At 65.6% G+C, this 18,755-nt stretch overlaps 2 protein-coding genes across 3 annotated transcripts; one reads left to right on the plus strand and one right to left on the minus strand.

Moving 5' to 3' along the window:
- Positions 1-3,786: 3,786 nt before the first annotated feature.
- KCNJ9 (potassium inwardly rectifying channel subfamily J member 9) lies at positions 3,787-8,468 on the minus strand. The gene is made up of 3 exons (XM_041721041.2): positions 8,390-8,468; positions 6,286-7,228; positions 3,787-4,546 (listed from the first exon to the last, which is right to left on the minus strand). Exons 2-3 carry the CDS (start codon positions 7,217-7,219, stop codon positions 4,236-4,238), a joined length of 1,245 nt encoding a protein of 414 aa, XP_041576975.1. The 5' UTR covers positions 7,220-7,228; positions 8,390-8,468; the 3' UTR covers positions 3,787-4,235.
- A 1,720-nt stretch (positions 8,469-10,188) lies between these two features.
- KCNJ10 (potassium inwardly rectifying channel subfamily J member 10) lies at positions 10,189-18,333 on the plus strand. Of its 2 annotated transcripts, XR_012051910.1 has the most exons (3): positions 10,189-10,310; positions 15,376-17,967; positions 18,004-18,333. XR_012051910.1 is itself a non-coding variant. In XM_041721045.2 (2 exons), the coding sequence occupies exon 2, from the start codon at positions 15,376-15,378 to the stop codon at positions 16,513-16,515; it is 1,140 nt and encodes a 379-aa protein (XP_041576979.1). In that variant the 5' UTR covers positions 10,189-10,310; the 3' UTR covers positions 16,516-18,333. The 2 variants fall into 2 exon arrangements, 1 of the variants encoding a protein (XP_041576979.1); XM_041721045.2 differs by having other exon boundaries at positions 15,376-18,333.
- Positions 18,334-18,755: the final 422 nt, after the last annotated feature.

Here is an 18,755-nt window from a genome sequence, read left to right on the forward strand (position 1 = left end):
GTGCGGGGGGAGGGGGCGACCCTTCCTGACCCCCCCAAATCCAGCGGGACCCCCACATCCGGACCCCCCGCGGGGGGGGCGGCTCGTTTTTGGGAGCAGGGGGTGACGCCGCGGGGGTGTTTTGGGGGGTGTTGTTTGTTTTTTTGGGGGGTCCCCAGCCCGGTGGGTGCCCGGTGCTCCCGGTGTGACCCCGCCTGGCACCGGGAGGTGCCCGGGAATGCGGCCGGGGGCTAAAATTAGCCCGGGAATGGCGGAGAGTCGGGGGGACACCGAGGGGGTGTGCGGGGGGGCTGTGCCGGGAGTCCGGCTGTTCCCGGGGATCGGCTGTGCCCGGGGATCGGCTGTTCCCAGCGTCCGGCTGTGCCCAGGGTCTGACTGTTCCTGGAGCTGTGCCCGGGATCCAGCTGTGCCCAGGGTCCGGCTGTGCCGGGAGTCCAGCTGTTCCCAGGGATCGGCTGTTCCCAGGGGTCTGACTGTTCCCAGCGTCCGGCTGTGCCCAGGGTCTGACTGTTCCTGGAGCTGTGCCCGGGATCCGGCTGTGCCCAGGGTCCGGCTGTTCCCAGGGTCCGGCTGTTCCCAGGGGATCCACGGCGCCCCAGGAGCGGCTGTACCCACGGACACGGCTGTTCCCAGGGTCTGGCTGTTACCAGGAATCCAAATGTTCCCGACATCCGGCTGTTCCCAGGGACCAACTGTGGCTAGATCCGGCTGTTGCAAGGATCTGACTGTACCAGGATCTGACTGTGCCAGGATCCAACTCCTGCCAGGATCCAGCTGTTGCCGGGATCTGACTGTTCCCGGGATCCGGCTGTTCCCAGGATCAGGCTGTGCCCACCCCGCTTCATTCCCAGTGTCTGATTGTTCTTGGGCTCCGGCTGTTCCCTGTAATTCCTGGGCTCCGGCTGTTCCTGGGCTCCATCTGTTCCCAGTGTCCAGCTGTTCCCGGTGTCCGGCTGTTCCCAAACTCCGGCTGTTCCCAAACTCCTGCTGTTCCCAAATTCCAGCTGTTCCTGTGTCCGGCTGTTCCCGGTGTCCGGCTGTTCCCAAATTCCGACTGTTCCCAGTGTCCGGCTGTTCCCAAACTCTGGCTGTTCCCAAATTCTGGCTGTTCCTGTGTCCAGCTGTTCCCAAACTCTGGCTGTTCCCAAATTCTGGCTGTTCCCAGTGTCTGGCTGTTCCTGCTCTCTGGCTGTTCCTGTGTCCGGCTGTTCCCACCCCCCCACCCCCCCCAGTGTCCCCAGTGCCGTGCCAAGGTCCCCTCCCAGTACCCCCCCCCCCTTTCCCGGCTTGGTTTCCATGGCAACCGCCAAGGGCAGCTCAAGAGCGGCGGGGGGGGGTACTGGTGACACCAGTGACACCAGTTACACCAGTAACAAGTGACACCAGTGACACCAGTGACACCAGTAACCACCAGTGACACCAGTAACCCTCCAGTAACACCAGTGACACCAGTAACCATCAGTTACACCAGTAACAAGTGACACCAGTGACACCAGTAACCACCAGTAACCACCAGTAACACCAGTGACACCAGTGACACCAGTAACCCCCCAGTGACACCAGTAACACCAGTCTGCACCAGTTATCAGCTCCTCCACCCCGCGACTCCGCTCCCTGTGCCGGCCGCGCCCTCCAGTGCCGCCCAGTATCCTCCCAGTATCCTCCCAGTATCTTCCCAGTACAGACCCTGGCACTCCCCATCCAGCCCTGCAGCCTCGGTGCAGACCAGTAACCCCAGTCCAAACCAGTAACCCCAGTCCAAACCAGTAACCCCAGTGCAAACCAGTAACCCCAGTCCAAACCAGTAACCCCAGTCCAAACCAGTAACCCCAGTGCAGACCAGTAACCCCAGTCCAAACCAGTAACCCCAGTCCAAACCAGTCCCCTCAGTTCCGACCTGCACCCCAGTTCCTCCCAGTCTGCCCCAGTTTATCCCAGTACTGCCCAGTCTGCCCATTGTCCCCAGCACCTCCCAGTCCATCCCAGTCTCCCCAGTCCTCCCAGTGCCCCCAGTCCACCCCAGTCCATCCCAGTTCCCCCAATCCTCCCAGTCCATCCCAGCACTTCCCAGTTCCTCCCAGTCTGTCCCAACGCCCCCCAGTTCCCCCTGTGCTATTCTTCCCAGTGCTCCCAGTCCGTTCCAGTTCCCCGGGGTCCATCCCAGTTCCCCCAGTCCATCCCAGTTCCCCCAGTCCATCCCAGCCCCTCCAGTCCATCCCAGTCCTCCCAGCGCCCCCCAGTCCATCCCAGTCCATCCCAGTCCATCCCAGTGCCTCCCAGTCCCCCGTAGCCATGGCTGCTTCTCCTGCTCCTGTCCCCCCTGTGTCCCCCCCGTGTCCCCACCCATGTCCCCCCACCATGTCCCCCCCTTCCCCTCCCCGCTGTCCCCCCATGTCCCCCCCGTGTCCCCCCGTGTCCCCCTGTCCCCCCCCGTGTCCCACTCCCCGCTGTCCCCCCCGTATCCCCCCGTGTCCCCCTCCCCAATTTCCCCCCCGTGTCCCGCTGTCCCCCCCGTGTCCCCCCGTGTCCCCCCCAAGTCCCCCGCCAATGTCCTCCCCGTGTCCCCCAATGTCCCCCCACCATGTCCCCCCCCGTGTCCCCCTCCCCGCTGTCCCCCCACAATGTCCCCCCCGTGTCCCCCGTGTCCCGCTGTCCGCAGCTGCACAAACAGCGCTGACGCGGGACCGCGGCCCCGTGCCGGGACCGTCCCCACGGGGGTCCCGGGACCGCCCCGCGCCCCCCCGGCCCTGCCCCCAGTCCCTCCCAGTAATCCCAGTCCCTCCCAGTCCCCCCCAGTCCCTCCCAGTCCCGCGCAGCTGCCGCCGTGGGCGGCAGGAATGCGGCACGGGGGGACCCGGGGGGGACAACACGCGTGTCCCACGGGGGGGGGGGGGCGCGTGGCCCCGGGGGTCGCTGATTTTGGGGGGGTCAGGGCCCCTCCCCCACCCCCACGCGCGACGGGGGAGGGGCGTGGTCAGGGTGGGCGGGGCTTTGGTGGCGCTCAGCGCCCGTTCGGCCCCATTCGGTTCCATTCGGTTCCATTCGGTTCCTTTCGGCTCCGTTCGGTTCCTTTCGGTTCCTTTCGGTTCCTTTCGGTTCCGCAGCCCCAGCGCCGCCCCCCCCCCCCCCCCCCGCCCCCTTCACGTTTTTGGGGGATCCCGTGGGGACATTGGGGGAGGGGAGGGGGGCAATGAGGGGGGCTCCGTGTCCTCGCCCACCTCAGCGACCCCCGGCCCGCGCTGTCACGGGGGTCTCGGTGCCCCCCGCCCACCCTGGGGGTCCCCATGTCCTTGGGGGGACCCCAACCTCACCCTAAGGGTCCTTGAGGGACCCCCACACCCACCCTGGGGTCCCCATGTTCTTGGAGAGACCCCATCCCACCCTGGGGGTCCTCATGTCCTCGGGGGAACCCCCAACCCACCCTGGGGGTCCCCATGTCCTTGGGGGGGTGGCACTGACCCCTTCCTGCCCCCCCCCTGCAGGAATTGGGGTCAGGGCGCTGTGCCCACCCCGATTTCACCCCAAATTCCTCAGGGGACCCCTCTGGATTGCCCCTCCCACCAGGCCCCAAGCCCAGGGACACCCCAAAAATCCAGAGACACCCCAAAACCGCCACCACCACCCTCACGGGGGGAGATTTATTAAACAGGGTCACCCAGATTTTGGTGACTCGGGGCTGACCGAGGTCCCGTTGCTCTCATGGGGGATTTTGGGGTTCCCTTTGTCCCCACAAACCCAGGGACACCCCAAAAGGCCAGAGACACCCCAAAACCACCACCACCATCCTAACGGGGTTGGATTTTTGCTATTTACACCCAGATTTTGGCAGCATCACCGCGACTCAGGGCTGGCCAAGGTCCCGTTGGTCTCCTGAGAGATTTTTTGGGTCCCCCCTCGTCCCCACAAACCCAGGGACACCCCAAAAGCCCAGGGACACCCCAAAAGGCCAGGGACACCCCAAAGGGCCAGAGACATCCCAAAACCCACCACCACCACCATCATAATGGGGGGACTTTTGCTATTTACACCCAGATTTTGGCGGCATCACCACAACTCAGGGCTGGCCAAGGTCCCGTTGCTCTCATGGGGGATTTTGGGGTCCCCTCTCGTCCCCACAAACCCAGGGACACCCCAAAAGCCCAGGGACACCCCAAAAGCCCAGGGACACCCCAAACCCACCACCACCATCCTAACGGGGTTGGATTTTCAGTATTTACACCCAGATTTTGGCGGCATCACCGTGACTCGGGGCTGGCCAAGGTCCCGTTGCTCTCGCGGGGGGACATTTCGGGGTCCCCCTCGCCCCCCGCCGCCGCCGCCTCGTCCAGGCGGCTGGGGATGGACCAGTAGAGGTGGGCATCGCGGCGGGCGGCGGCGGCTGCCAGCTGGCGGGCGCTGCAGGCCGGCGTGGGCACGGGCACCGTGTGGTGGAAGCCGCCGTAGTCCACCTCGTAAAAACCTTCCTCCAGGCTGAGCAGCGGCGTGAAGCGGTGACCCCACAGCACCTCGTCCGCCAGGTAGGAGCTGCGCGCCTGGCACGTCATCCCTGGGGGCACCCCGATACCTGAGTCACTCTGGATATGGGGGCCCCGATATCTGAGTGACCCTGGGCATGGGCACCCCGATACCTGAGTGACCCAGGGCATGGGCACCCCAACACCTGAGTGACCCTGGGCATGGGCACCCTGATACCTGAGTGACCCAGGGCATGGGCACCCCGATATCTGAGTGACCCAGGGTTTGGGGCACCCTGATATCTGAGTGACCCAGGGCATGGGCACCCCGATACCTGAGTGACCCTGGGCATGGGCACCCCGATATCTGAGTGACCCAGGGCATGGGCACCCTGATATTTGAGTCACTCAGGGTATGGGCACCCCAATATCTGAGTGACCCGGGGCATGGGGACCCTCATATTTGAGTCACTCGGGGCATGGGGACCCCGATACCTGAGTGATCCAGGGCACGAGCACCCCGATATCTGAGTCACTTGGGGCATGAGAAACCCCAAATCTGCTAGGATGGGTCTGTGAAACCCCCAGGGTCTGGGGCACCCCAATACCTGAGTCACTCAGGGCATGGGCACCCCGATACCTGAGTGACCCAGGGCATGGGGACCCTGATATTTGAGTCACTCAGGGCATGGGGACCCCAATACCTGAGTGACCCAGGGCATGAGCACCCCGATATTTGAGTCACTCGGGGCATGAGAAACCCCAAATCTGGTAGGAGGGGTCTGTGAAACCCCCAGGGTCTGGGGCACCCCGATATCTGAGTGACCCTGGGCATGGGCACCCCGATATCTGAGTCACCCAGGGCATGGGCACCCCAACACCTGAGTGACCCAGGGCACGAGCACCCCGATATCTCAGTGACCCTGGGCATGGTCACCCCAATACCTGAAGAATCCAGGGCATGGGAAACCCCAAATCTGGTAGGAGGGGTCTGTGAAACCCCCAACCTTTGGGGCACCCCAATACCTGAAGGCCCCATAGCACCTTGTCCACCAGGTACGAGGGTTGGGGAGGCCCCAGAAGTTGGGGGGCCAAGGGCACCCCGGTATCAGAAGCCCCCAGGGCATGGTGGGACCCCAAATGTGGTAGGAAGGGTCTGTGAACCCCCAGGGCTTGGGGCACCCCAATACCTGAAGCCCTCCGGACACGGGACACCCCAAACCCACCTGGGGCAGGTCTGTGCTGCACCCCCATCTTGGGGGACCTCAAATCTGGTAGAGGGGGCTGTGAAGCCCCCAGCAGAGATGTCCCCATGGAGGTGAGGTGTCCCCATGGATGTTGTCTGTCCCCATGGAGGTGATAGGTCCCAAGAAGACGATGTCCCCAGAGAGATGAGATGTCCCCATGCAGATGAGATGTCCCCATGGAGGTGATGTGTCCTCATGGACGTGTCCCCATCGATATGAGACGTCCCCATGGAGATGTTGTATCCTCATGGAGATGTCCCCATGGAGATGTTGTGTCCTCATGGAGGTGTCCCCACAGAGATGAGATGTCCCCATGGAGGTGTTGGGTCCTCATGGAGATGTCCCCACAGAAATGAGATGTCCCCATGGAGATGCTGGGTCCTCATGGAGGTGTCCCCACGGATCTGTCCCACAGAGATGGTGTGTCCCACAAAGACGATACATCCCCACAAAGACGATGTGTCCAACGGAGATGACATCCCCACAAATGTATCCACACAAAGACACCGTGTCCCTGTGCCACCAAGATGTCCCCACGCCACCGAGGTGTCCCCACGCCACCGAGGCGTCCCCGCCCCGTTTACCTGTGGCCTCCACCATGCCCTCGAGGATGACGACGATCTCGAAGTCGTCCCTCTCCAGCTGCCCCCGCGACACGTCCCAGAAGGGGCTGCGCTCGTCGATCTCGTGGCTGATGATGAGCGGCGACACCAGGAAGAGCCGATCGTCGCCCGTCTCGAAGCCCACGCTCAGGTCGGTCTGGTCCAGCGGGATGAACTCTCCCTCCTGCGTCTGCTTGGACTGGATGAGCTTGGCACGGATGGACGCCTCCACGATGTGCGAGTCGCGCAGGTCGCCCACGCGGAACATCAGGCACAGGCGGTCGTCGCGCAGCGACACCACGGCGTGCGAGGAGAACACCAAGGTCTCGGCGCGCTTGTTGGGCTGCGAGATCTTGACGAACATGCAGCCCACCATGAAGGCGTTGACCATGGAGCCCAGGATGGCCTGCAGCAGCAGCAGCACGATGCCCTCGGGGCACGTGTCCGTGATGACGCGGTGGCCGTAGCCGATGGTGGTCTCGGTCTCGATGGAGAAGAGGAAGGCGGAGACGAAGCCGTTGAGGTTGTTGACGCACGGCGTCCAGCTGTGGTCGCCCAGGTGCTCCAGGTCGCCGCGGCTGTAGGCGATGACCCACCAGATGAGGCCGAAGAAGAGCCAGGTGAGGGCGTAGGCCAGGATGAAGATGAGGAGGCTGAAGCGCCACTTGAGGTCCACCAGGGTGGTGAAGATGTCGGTCAGGTAGCGGTAGGTCTCGCGCACGTTGCCGTGCTGCACGTTGCACTTGCCGTCCTTCTCCACGTAGCGTTGGCGCTTCCGGGCCACCGCGCCCACCCCGGCCCCCCACGGGCGGCGTTTGGGGGCTTGGGGGGGCGGGGGAGGGGGCTTGGCCTCAGCGGGGACCCCCGCGGGGACCCCCTCGGGGACCCCACAGAAGGCGGCGTTGTCCTGAGCCATCGGCGGCGGCTGTGGGGGGACAGCGGGGTGAGGACTGGGGAAACTGGGGGGACTGGGATGGGGAATGGGGGGATGGAGCTCTCAAACTGGGGGGACTGGGATGGGGAATGGGGAGATGGAGCTCTCAAACTGGGGGGACTGGGATGGGGGAATGGGGAGATGGAGCCCTCAAACTGGGGGGACTGGGATGGCAGAGTGGGGGATGGAGGTGCCAAACTGGGGGGACTGGGATGGGGAATGGGGGGATGAAGCTTTCAAACTGGGTGGACTGGGATGGGGGAATGGGGACATGGAGCCCTCAAACTGGGGGAGTGGAAGCTCAAACTGGGGGTACTGGGAGAGAGGAATTGGGGGATGGAGGTGCTAAACTGGGGGGACTGGGATGGGGGAAATGGGGGGATGGAGGTGCCAAACTGGGGGCATGGAGCCCTCAAACTGGGGGGACAGTGCCCTCAAACTGGGGGGACTGGGAAGGAATGGAGCCCACAAACTGGGGGGACTGGGAAGGAATTGAACCCCCAAACTGAGGGGACTGGGAGGGAAGGAACCCCCAAACTGGGGGGACTGGGAGGGAATGGAGCCCCCAAACTGGGGGGACTGGGAAGGAATGGAACCCCCAAACTGGGGGCACTGGGAGGGAATTGAACCCCCAAACTGGGGGCACTGGGAGGGAATGGAACCCCCAAACTGGGGGCACTGGGAGGGAATGGGGGCACCGTCCCCTCCCCACACACGAGTTCAGCCCCCTGCGGGCCTTGCACACGCGCCGAGCCCCCCTTGCACACTCACACTCGCGGGCACGCGCAGCCAGGTCACGCGCACCCCCCCCACCCCTTTACACACGCGTGTGCCCCGGGGGGGTCCCTGCGGCACCACCCCCAAATTCCCCCGTCCCCCCTCCCCGTTCCCCATCCCGGTTTGGGGGGCACGGCCGAGTTTGGGGGGGCACGACCGAGTTTGGGGGGGGTTCGGCTGTATTTGGGGGGCTCGGCCGGGTTTGGGGGGGGGGGTACGGCCGGGTTTTGGGGGGGTCACGGTCCGGTTTAAGGAGGGCACGGTCGGGTTTAGGGGGCCCAGCCGGGTTTGGGGGGAGCACAACCGGGTTTGGGGGGGTCCGGCCGGGTTCGGGGGGCTCCCCCCTTTCCCCCCGCGCCCCCCGCCCGCTCTCACCGCTGCCGCAGCCCCGCTCGCTCCGCGCTCTCCGGGCCCCCCCCCCCCCCCCGGCCCCGTTCCCCGGCAACGGCGGCGCGCGGATAAAAATACCGGGAGCCCCCGCCCCCCCCCCCCCCTCCGCACGGACAACTGGCCCGGGGGTGGCCAGCGCTAGCCCAACCCCCCCCCAACACCACCACCACCACCACGGCATCTGTGTTACCCCCTCCCCCCCATCAGCGACCCCCCATCATTATCGCCCCCCTCATTAGCCCGGGGGTGCTTCTCATTAGCCCAACCCCCCCACACTCCCCCAGGCTCACTAGCCCGGGGGTGGCCAGTGCTCGCCCAGCCCCCCCCCGCGCTCAGTTACACCCCCCGAATTACCACAGCCCCCCCCCCCACCAGGCTCAAGCCCCCACCCCATCATTAGCCCAAGGCTCTCCTTCATTAGCCCAGCCACCCCTGCGCTAGCCCGGGGCTGCCGTTCGCTCGCCCAGCCCCCTCGGATTAGCCCCCTCCCCATAATTAGCCTGGGGGGGGCCGTCATTAGCCCAGCCCCTCCCCGGCTCAGCCCCTCCCTCCCCCCTTCGCTAGCCCGGGGGTCCCCAGCACTAGTCCAGGGGTCCCCAGCACTAGCCCAGGCCCCTCCTCGCTAGCCCAGGGGTCCCCAGCACTAGCCCAGGGGTCCCCAGCACTAGCCCAGGCCCCCTCCCCATTACCCAATCTCCCCACTAGCCCAGGAGTCCCCATTGCTGGCCCAGGGGTCCCCCTCCATTGCCCACCCCCCCCCCGGTAGCCCCGGCCCCGCGGTCACTCGCCCTCCCCTCCCCTCCCCCCCTGGGCGGACAAAGGCTCTTTGTGCCTCCGGAGCGGCCGGACAGGCCTGGCGTGGGGCTGCCACGGACACGCGGACCCACGGACACTCCTCGGACACACTGACCAGTCACCCACAGCCCCACGACCCCCTCAGTGGCACCCCCGGGGTGGGGGAGTGGGGTCTATGCCCACACGTGACCCCGCACGGGGATGCTCCGCTGGGGTCACATCCCCGGGACCCCCGTGCGCGGCTGCCGTGACCCCGGGGCCGGTGTCCGGTGACCTTGGCGGGACCCCGCCGTTAACGGTGTCACCCCAGGGTGCGCGGGACCCCGCCCGGTGCCACCGCCGGGACCCCCCAGCGCCGGTACCGGTGCCTGGACATCACCACTGGGACCCTCCGGTGACCCACCGTGACCCCCACGACAGGTGCCAATGCCTGGACACCACACCGGGACCCCCGGCGCCGGTCCCGGTGCCCGCGGGACCCTGCCCGAACCCCCCGGTGCCCCCTCAGTGTCCCCACTGCTGGTCCCGGTGTCCGTGGGATCCTGCCCAAACCCCCCCGGTGCCCCCACCGGGACCCCCGGCGCCGGTGCCGGTTCCCCGGGAGACCCTGCCCGAACACCAGGTGCCCCCACCGGGACCCCCATTGCCCGGGGGACCCCGCAGAACCCCGGGTGCCGGTGCCCGTGCCTGCACACCCCCTGCATGCGCCCTGGTGCCCCCACTGGGACCCCCAGCGCTGGTGCCGGTTCCCCGGGAGACCCTTCCCAACCCCCCCGGTGCCCTCCCGGTGTCCCCACTGCCGGTCCTAGTGCCCACATCCCCCCCCATCCCTCCCGCTGCCCCCACCGGGACCCCCATTGCGGTGCCGGTGCCCACGGGCAGGGTCCCCCGGGCCCCCCACCCCCCGTGCCCGGTAACGTGACCCGGCTCCTTTTCCACCCCATTAACCCCCGGCCCGCCCCCGGCGGCTCCTCCCCGCCCCGGTCCCCCCCCTCCCGGTTCTGCGGCGGGGGGGGGGTGCCCGTCCCGTCGCCGCGGCCCCGCCGAGCCATAAAACCCATGGGGAGCCGGCCGGGCTGAGCACGGTGGGACCCGCGACCCCCCCAGCAAGGTAAGGGCGGCCGGGGGGGCACCGGGGGTCCCCCGTCCCCTCCCGGGGGGTCCCAAGGGCTGCGGGCACTGGCCGGTGGCGTTGGGATGGCACCGGCACTGCAGAGGGGAGCCCCGTGACCCCTTGTCCCCCCCTCCCCACCATGGTGGCACTGCGCCCCCGTTGTCCCCACAGCCCTGCGTCACCATCGCCCCACGAGGCCGCGACTCCCCATGTCCCAGGTGTGGGTTATTCTGAGTGTGATCCCAAGTGTGGGTTATTCTGAGTGTTATCCCAGGCGTGGGTTATTCTGAGTGTTATACTAGGTGTGCGTTATCCCGGGTGTGGTTTATCCCTGGTGTGGTTTATCCCAGGTGTGGTTTATCCCAGCTATGCATTATTCCAGATGTGCGTTATCCCGGATGTGCATTATCCCAGGTGTGGTTTATCCCGGGTGTGCATTATCCTGGGTGTGCATTATCCCGGGTGTGTGTTATCCCGGCTGTGGTTTATCCCGGGTGTGGTTTATCCTGGATGTACGTTATCCCGGGTGTGCGTTATCCCGGATGTGCATTATCCTGGGTGTGCGTTATCCCGATGTGTGTTATCCTGAGTGTGCGTTATCCTGGGTGTGAGTTATCCCGGGTGTGCGTTATCCCAGGTGTGGTTTATCCCAGATGTGCGTTATCCCGGGTGTGCATTATCCTGGATGTGCATTATCCCAGGTGTGCATTATCCCAGGTGTGGTTTATCCTGAGTGTGCGTTATCCCAGATGTGCGTTATCCTGGGTGTGAGTTATCCTGGATGTGCATTATCCCAGGTGTGGTTTATCCCAGGTGTGGTTTATCCCGGGTGTGCATTATCCCAGGTGTGGTTTATCCCAGGTGTGGTTTATCCCTGGTGTGGTTTATCCCGGATGTGGTTTATCCCGGGTGTGCGTTATCCCGGGTGTGGTTTATCCCGGGTGTGTGTTATCCCAGGTGTGGTTTATCCCAGATGTGACCTAAGGCTTTTAGGGTCTCTAATATCACTTTGGGGTCCCTGGGACCTCCGGGACCCCCGTGGTCACCATGGGGGGAGGGGGGACATCCCCCAGGACCCCCAGGGGGGCCATGGGGGGGACAGGGGTGCCCCAGGACACACAGTGGGGCCTGGGACCCTCATGGTGGCACTGACAGTGACAGGGGACCCCTGGGACGGTGACAGTGACAGGGACCTCTGACCCACATTGGGGTGGGTGACGGGGGCCCCATGTGGTGACAGTGGCATTAACCATGGGGGTCCCTGTGTCCCCTCAGTGGCAGTGGGGGGATCCCTGTGTCCCCTTGGCAGCCCTGGCTGTGTCACAGGCCCCTGGTTGGTGACAGTGACAGTAACCATGGGGGTCCCCGTGTCCCCTTGGTGGCAGTGGGGGTCCCTATGTCCCCTCGGTGATGGTGGGGGTCCCTGTGCCCCCCTCGGTGGCAGTGACAGTAACCATGAGGGTCCCCTGTCCCCTGGGCGGCCCTGGCGGTGTCACAGGCCCTTGGTTGGTGACAGTGACAGTGACCATTGGGGTCCCTGTGTCCCCTCGGTGGCAGTGGCATTAACCATGGGGGTCCCCTGTCCCCTCGGTGACAGTGACAGTAAAAAATGGGGGGGGTCCTTGTGCCCTCGGTGGCAGTGACAGTAACCATGGGGGTCCCCTGTCCCCTCGGTGACAGTGGGGGTCCCTGCGTCCCCTAGGTGACAGTGACAGTGACCATGGGGGCCCCTGTCCCCTCGGTGGCAGTGGCAGTAAGCATGGGGGTCCCCTGTCCCCTCGGTGACAGTAACCTTGGGGGTCCCTGTCCCCTCAGTGACAGTGGGGGTCCCTGTATCCCCTAGGTGACAGTGACAGTAACCATGGGGGTCCCCTGTCCCCTCGGTGGCAGTGACAGTAACCATGGGGGTCCCTGTGTCCCCTCAATGGCAGTGACAGTAACCATGGGGGTCCCCTGTCCCCTCGGTGGCAGTGACATTAACCATGGGGGTCCCCTTGTCCCCTTGGTGGCAGTGAGGGTTCCTGTGTTCCCTCGGTGGCAGTAACCATGGGGGTCCCCATGTCCCCTCGGCTGCAGGGTGGCAGTGACAGTAACCATGGGGGTCCCCTGTCCCCTCAGTGACAGTGGGGGTCCCTGTGTCCCCTAGGTGACAGTGACAGTGACCATTGGGGTCCCTGTGTCCCCTCGGTGGCAGTGACAGTAACCATGGGGGTCCCTGTGTCCCCTCGGTGACAGTAACCATGGGGGTCCCTCTCCCCTCGGTGGCAGTGACAGTAACCATGGGGGTCCCCTGTCCCCTCGGTGACATTAACCATGGGGGTCCCTGTCCCCTCGGTGGCAGTAACCATGGGGGTCCCTGTCCCCGGGCCGGCCCCGGCGGTGTCGCGGGCCCCCCGGGACCCCCGCGCTGGCGGTGGCGGGCGCGCGGGGCTCTGCATCTTAACGAGGGCTCCGTGAAAGCGCCTTTGTCCCCCCGCCAGCCCCATTGAAACCTCGGCTCCGGCCGCACAATGGCCCCACTGTCCCTGTCCCCGTCCCTGTCCCCCCCCCGCCACCGCCACCCCACCGCCACCCCCCGCTCCACCCCCGCCGCGCCCACCCCGCGCCCCCCTCTTCAATTGGGGGACCCCTCCGCGGGGCTAGAGGGGCGCCCCCCTCCCCAAATCCCAGTTACCCCAGTACGGAGCAGCCCCGCGCCCCAGTTTGGGGGCGGTGGGGCTGGCGGGGCGCCCGGTCACGCCTGGCACCGCCGTGGCGTGGGAACGGTGCCCGCGCCGCCGGTGCCAGCGGGACGCGGGGAACGGGGACGTGTCCCTGGGGGCCCCCCCACAATCCTCCCGCACCCCCCACATGTAGGGCCGGGGCTCTGCGGTGACCCCCAAAGTGACCAGAACTCCCCGAGGGGAAACTGAGGCACGGGGAGGGGTGTCGGGGGTGGGGGGTTAATGGGTAACCGGTTGTGCCGCGGGCACCGGGAACAAGCTGCGGCTTGTCCCGAGCCGTGTCCGGCCACCGGAGCACGGCCGGGGGGCACGGGGGGCACGCGGGGCCCCCAAAAAGGGGGCAGGGGGCTGGGGAGAGCAAAAATGGGGGTGGGGGTTGGTCAGGAGCCTAAAGAAGGGGGGAGGGCCCAAAAGAGGGGGGTCGGGACCACCCCAGATGGGGGCAGGGGTGTGCAGAGACCCCCAAAGCAGGGGGCTGGGGACACGGTGGCTTTGGGGACACGGTGGCTTTGGGGACATGGTGGCTTTGGGGACATGGAGGGGCCTTTAGGGGGGCACAGTGACTTCAGAGACGTGGGAGGCCCCTGGCACCCCAGGAACTTGAGGACACGGCATGGCTTTGGGGACAGCTGGTAGCTCTGGGGACATGGGGAGCTCTGGGGACCCCCAGCAGCTCCAGGACAGGCGGTGGCTTTGGGGACACAGCAGATCCTGGGGGACATGAGGGGTTCTGGGGACATGGGGGGCTCTGGGGACCCCCAGCAGCTCCAGGACAGGCGGTGGCTTTGGGGACACAGTGGCTCTGTGGGGACACGGTGGCTCCAGGGACCCCCAAGAGCCCATCGGGGAAGGAGCAGCTCCATGTCCCCTCTTTGGGGACACCGATGTCCCCTCTGTCCCGGCTGCCACCGTCCCCTTCCAGGACATTTCTCTGTGCAGGGACATCACGCAGCCAGGACGGTGGCAGTGCCACTCGTGTCCCCAGGCTGGCACGGGGACATGGGGCTCCAAGGAGACCCCCCCCGTGGTGCCACCACCCCCCGGTGTCCCCGTGTCCCCGTGTCCCCGGCACGCTGCCCTTCCGCGGCGGAAACGGTGGCGGGGCCAGAGGCTGGCGGGGGCTGAAAGGGCCTTTTTTGGGATGGGGACACGGGGACACCGGGGACACCGGGGACACCGGGGAGGTGCCTGGCGCTGCCCCCGGCCGTTTGTCCCTGTCACCTCCCATTCATCCCCTTCCTCTTCCTCCCGGACGCCCGGGACACTTCCACGGCCACCGGAGCTGCCAGGGGACACGGGGGGACACAGGGGGGACACGGGGGGGACACGGGGGGGACACAGAGGGATTTGGGATCAGGGTGGCACGTGGAGGGATGGAGGGACATGGGGATGGACAGAGCGGGTCCCTTGGCGCATTGGGGGTTCCCCGGGGACACTGGGGGGTGTCCCTGGGGACATTGAGGGGACATTGTGGGGTCCCTGGGGACAGAGGGACATGGGGATGGACAGAAGGACAGACAGAAGGATGGACAGAGGGATGGACAAAGGGAAATGGGGATGCACAGCCACAGGGATGACCCACCCTGGTTCCCCCACCGGTGTCATCCTCCACCTGTCCCTCACCTGTCCACCTGTCCCTCACATGTCCCCATGTCCCTGCAGATGACCTCCTCCATGTGTCCCTCACCTGTCCCTCATGTGTCCCTGCATCCCCTGCAGATGCCTCTCTCCACCTGTCCCTCACCTGTCCCTCACGTATCCCTCACGTGTCCCCGTATCCCCACAGATTACCTCCTCCATGTGTCCCCCACCTGTCCGCCTGTCCCTCACCTGTCCCTCACGTGTCCCCACAGATGACCTCCTCAATGTGTCCTCCTCCTGTCCCCCACCTGTCCCTCCCCTGTCCCCCACCTCTCCACCTGTCCCTCACGTGTCCCCGTGTCCCCCCAGATGACGTTCTCCATGTGTCCCTCACCTGGCCCTCACCTGGCCCTCACGTGTCCCCGTGTCCCCACAGATGACCTCCTCCATGTGTCCCTCACCTGTCCCTCACCTGTCTCTCACGTGTCCCCGTGTCCCCGCAGATGACATTCTCCATGTGTCCCTCACCCGTCCCTCACGTGTCCCCGTGTCCCCCCAGATGATGTTCTCCATGTGTCCCTCACCTGTCCACCTGTCTCTTACATGTCCCTCACATGTCCCCAGAGATTACCTCCTCCATGTGTCCCCCACCTGTCCCTCATATCCCTCACATGTCCCCGTGTCCCCACAGATGATGTCCTCCATGTGTCCCCCACCTGTCCCTCACCTGTCCCTCACGTGTCCCCGTGTCCCCGCAGATGACGTCCTCCACCAAGGTGTACTACAGCCAGACCACGCAGACCGACAGCCGCCCGCTGATGGGGCCGGGGCTGCGGCGGCGCCGCGTGCTGACCAAGGACGGCCGCAGCAACGTGCGCATGGAGCACATCTCCGACAAGCGCTTCCTGTACCTCAAGGACCTGTGGACCACCTTCATCGACCTCCAGTGGCGCTACAAGCTCCTGCTCTTCTCCGCCACCTTCGCCGGCACCTGGTTCGCCTTCGGCGTGGTCTGGTACCTGGTGGCCGCGGCGCACGGCGACCTGCTGGAGTTCGAGCCGCCCGCCAACCACACGCCGTGCGTGATGCAGGTGCACACGCTGACCGGCGCCTTCCTCTTCTCCCTGGAGTCGCAGACCACCATCGGCTACGGCTTCCGCTACATCAGCGAGGAGTGCCCGCTGGCCATCGTGCTGCTCATCACCCAGCTGGTGCTGACCACCATCCTGGAGATCTTCATCACCGGCACCTTCCTGGCCAAGATCGCGCGGCCCAAGAAGCGCGCCGAGACCATCAAGTTCAGCCAGAACGCCGTGGTGGCGCAGCACGACGGCAAGACCTGCCTGATGATCCGCGTGGCCAACATGAGGAAGAGCCTCCTGATCGGCTGCCAGGTCACCGGGAAGCTGCTGCAGACCCACCTCACCAAGGAGGGCGAGAGCGTCCGGCTCAACCAGCTCAACGTGGACTTCCAGGTGGACACGTCCTCGGACAGCCCCTTCCTCATCCTGCCGCTGACCTTCTACCACGTGGTGGACGAGGCCAGCCCGCTGCGGGACGTGTCCCTGCGCTCGGGGGACGGCGACTTCGAGCTGGTGGTCATCCTGAGCGGCACCGTGGAGTCCACCAGCGCCACGTGCCAGGTGCGCACGTCCTACCTGCCCGAGGAGATCCTGTGGGGCTACGAGTTCACGCCGGCCATCTCGCTGTCGGCCAGCGGCAAGTACGTGGCCGACTTCAGCCTCTTCGACCGCGTGGTCAAGGTGGCGGCGCCCTGCTGTCACCACGAGGCCGTCCGCTTCGGGGACCCCGAGAAGGTCAAGCTGGAGGAGTCGCTGCGGGAGGCGGAGCGGGACGGGGAGGGGGCCCCGCTCAGCGTCCGCATCAGCAACGTCTGAGGGGGACACGGAGGTGACGTCGGCACCGCGGTGGCGTCGTCATTGGGGTGACATCGGCATCAGGGTGACGTCGGCACCGGGGTGGCGTTGTCATTGGGGTGATGTCAGCACCGGGGTGACATTGTCATCAAGGTGACGTCAGCACCGCGGTGACGTCGTCATCGGGGTGATGTCATCACCGGGGTGATGTCGGTACCGGGGTGACATTGTCATCAAGGTGACGTCAGCACCACAGTGATGTCGTCATCGGGGTGATGTCACCACCAGGGTGACGTCGGCACCAGGGTGATGTCATCACCGGGGTGACGTCGGCACCAGGGTGACGTCGTCATCAAGGTGACATCGGCACCGGGGTGACATCGACATCGGGGTGACATCGGCACCGGGGTGACGTCAGCACCGGGGTGACATTGTCATCAAGGTGACATCAGCACTGGGGTAACGTCATCATCAGGGTGACATCGTCATCAGGGTGACGTCAGCACCAGGGTGATGTCGGCACTGGGGTGACATCGGCATTGGGGTGACATTGTCATCAGGGTGACGTTGGCACAGGGGTGACATCAGCATTGGGGTGACACAGACACCAGGGTGACATCAGCACCGGGGTGACATTGGCACTGAGGTGACATCAGCCCCAGGGTGACACGAGGGCGAGAGGTGGCACCGGCCCCCAGTGGCACCGGAGCAAGGCGGTGGCGGCGGATGGTGGAGGTGTGGCCGTGTCTGGAGGTACTGGAGGGACACCAACAACTGGAGGTGTCACCAGCCCCAAAGGGACACCAACAACTGGGGTGTCACCAGCACTGGAGGTGCCACCAACCCCAAAGGGACACCAACATCTGGAGGTGTCACCAGCGCTGGAGGTGTCATCAAGTCTGGAGGTGTCACCAATGCCTGAAGGTGTCACCAGTCTCAAAGTGTCACCAAATTTGGAAGTGTCACCAGCCCCAAGGGGACACAAATGTCTGGAGCTGCCACAAGTCCTAAAATGTCACCAATGCCTGGAGGTGCCACCAACCCTGGTGGTGTCACCAACCCCTGGTGGTGTCACCAACCCCTGGAGGTGACACCAACGCTTGGAGATGCCACCAGCCCCAAAGTGCCACCAATGCCTGGAAGTGTCACCAACATCTGGAAGTGCCACCAGCCCCGAGGTGCCACCTAAAAGTCTCTAAAAGTGTCACCAACGCCCAGAAGAGCCACCAGCCAAGATTCCACCAATGCCTGGAGGTGCCACCAACGCCTGGAATTGTCACTAAACCCTGGAAGTGCCACCATCTGCAGGTGTCACCAAGCCCTGGAGGTGCCACCAGCTTCAAAGTGCCACCAACTGCTGGAGATGTCACCAAGCCCTGAAGGTGCCACGAGCCCTAAGATGGCACCAGGCCCTGGAGGTGCCACCAGCCCCAAAGTGCCACCAATGCCTAGAATTGCCACCAAGCCCTGGAGGTGCCACCACCCCTGAAGTGTCACCAAGCCCTGGAGGTGCCACCAGCCCCCAGGGCGCCGCTGCTCCCCACCCTGCCAGGGGAAACTGAGGCAGGAGACCCTCCCAACCCCCCCACGAGCGCTGGACCCCCTCCCCTGTCCCCCCCCCACTCCGGGCAGTGTCGGGGGGTCCCCCCGGGGTGTCACCGATAATCGCCCACCGTGTCCCACCGTGTCCCACCGTGTCCCCTCCCCCCACCCGGGCCGGGGTCCCCTCCCCCACCCCGCCCGTCGCTGCTGCTTAACGTAGACCCCGCAATTAACGCGGCCCCCCCGCGCCGGGGCTAATTAGTGCCACTAATTAAAGGTGTCAGTAATGAGGAAGGAGCGGGACCCCCCCCGGGACCCCCCAAAGCCGCCCCTCCCCCCCCCCGGGGGGTCCGAGCTCGGTTTGGGGGGGCGGCGGGGGAGGGGCAGGAGTTCAATAAAGGTGACGTCGATGGTGGGGGGTGTCCCCAGTGTCCCCACGGCGTCCCCCGATGTCCCCTCACCCCCAGGGACCCCCCTGATGTCCCCCAAATGCCCCCCAAAGTGTCCCCCAATGTCACCAGGGTGCCCCCCCAGCGTCTCTCAGGGTCTCCTTCAGCCCCCAGGGTCCCCCGGATGTCCCCACGATGTCCCCAATATCTTTTCAATGTCCCCAGGGACCCCACAATGTCCCCTCAATGTCCCCAATGTGCCAAGGGACCCACTCAACGTGCCCCCAGTGTCCCCAGGGACCTCCCAATGTCCCCCCAATGTCCCTTTAA

Source organism: Taeniopygia guttata, chromosome 25 (genome assembly GCF_048771995.1).
Source record: "Taeniopygia guttata chromosome 25, bTaeGut7.mat, whole genome shotgun sequence".
Taxonomy (NCBI): domain Eukaryota; kingdom Metazoa; phylum Chordata; class Aves; order Passeriformes; family Estrildidae; genus Taeniopygia; species Taeniopygia guttata.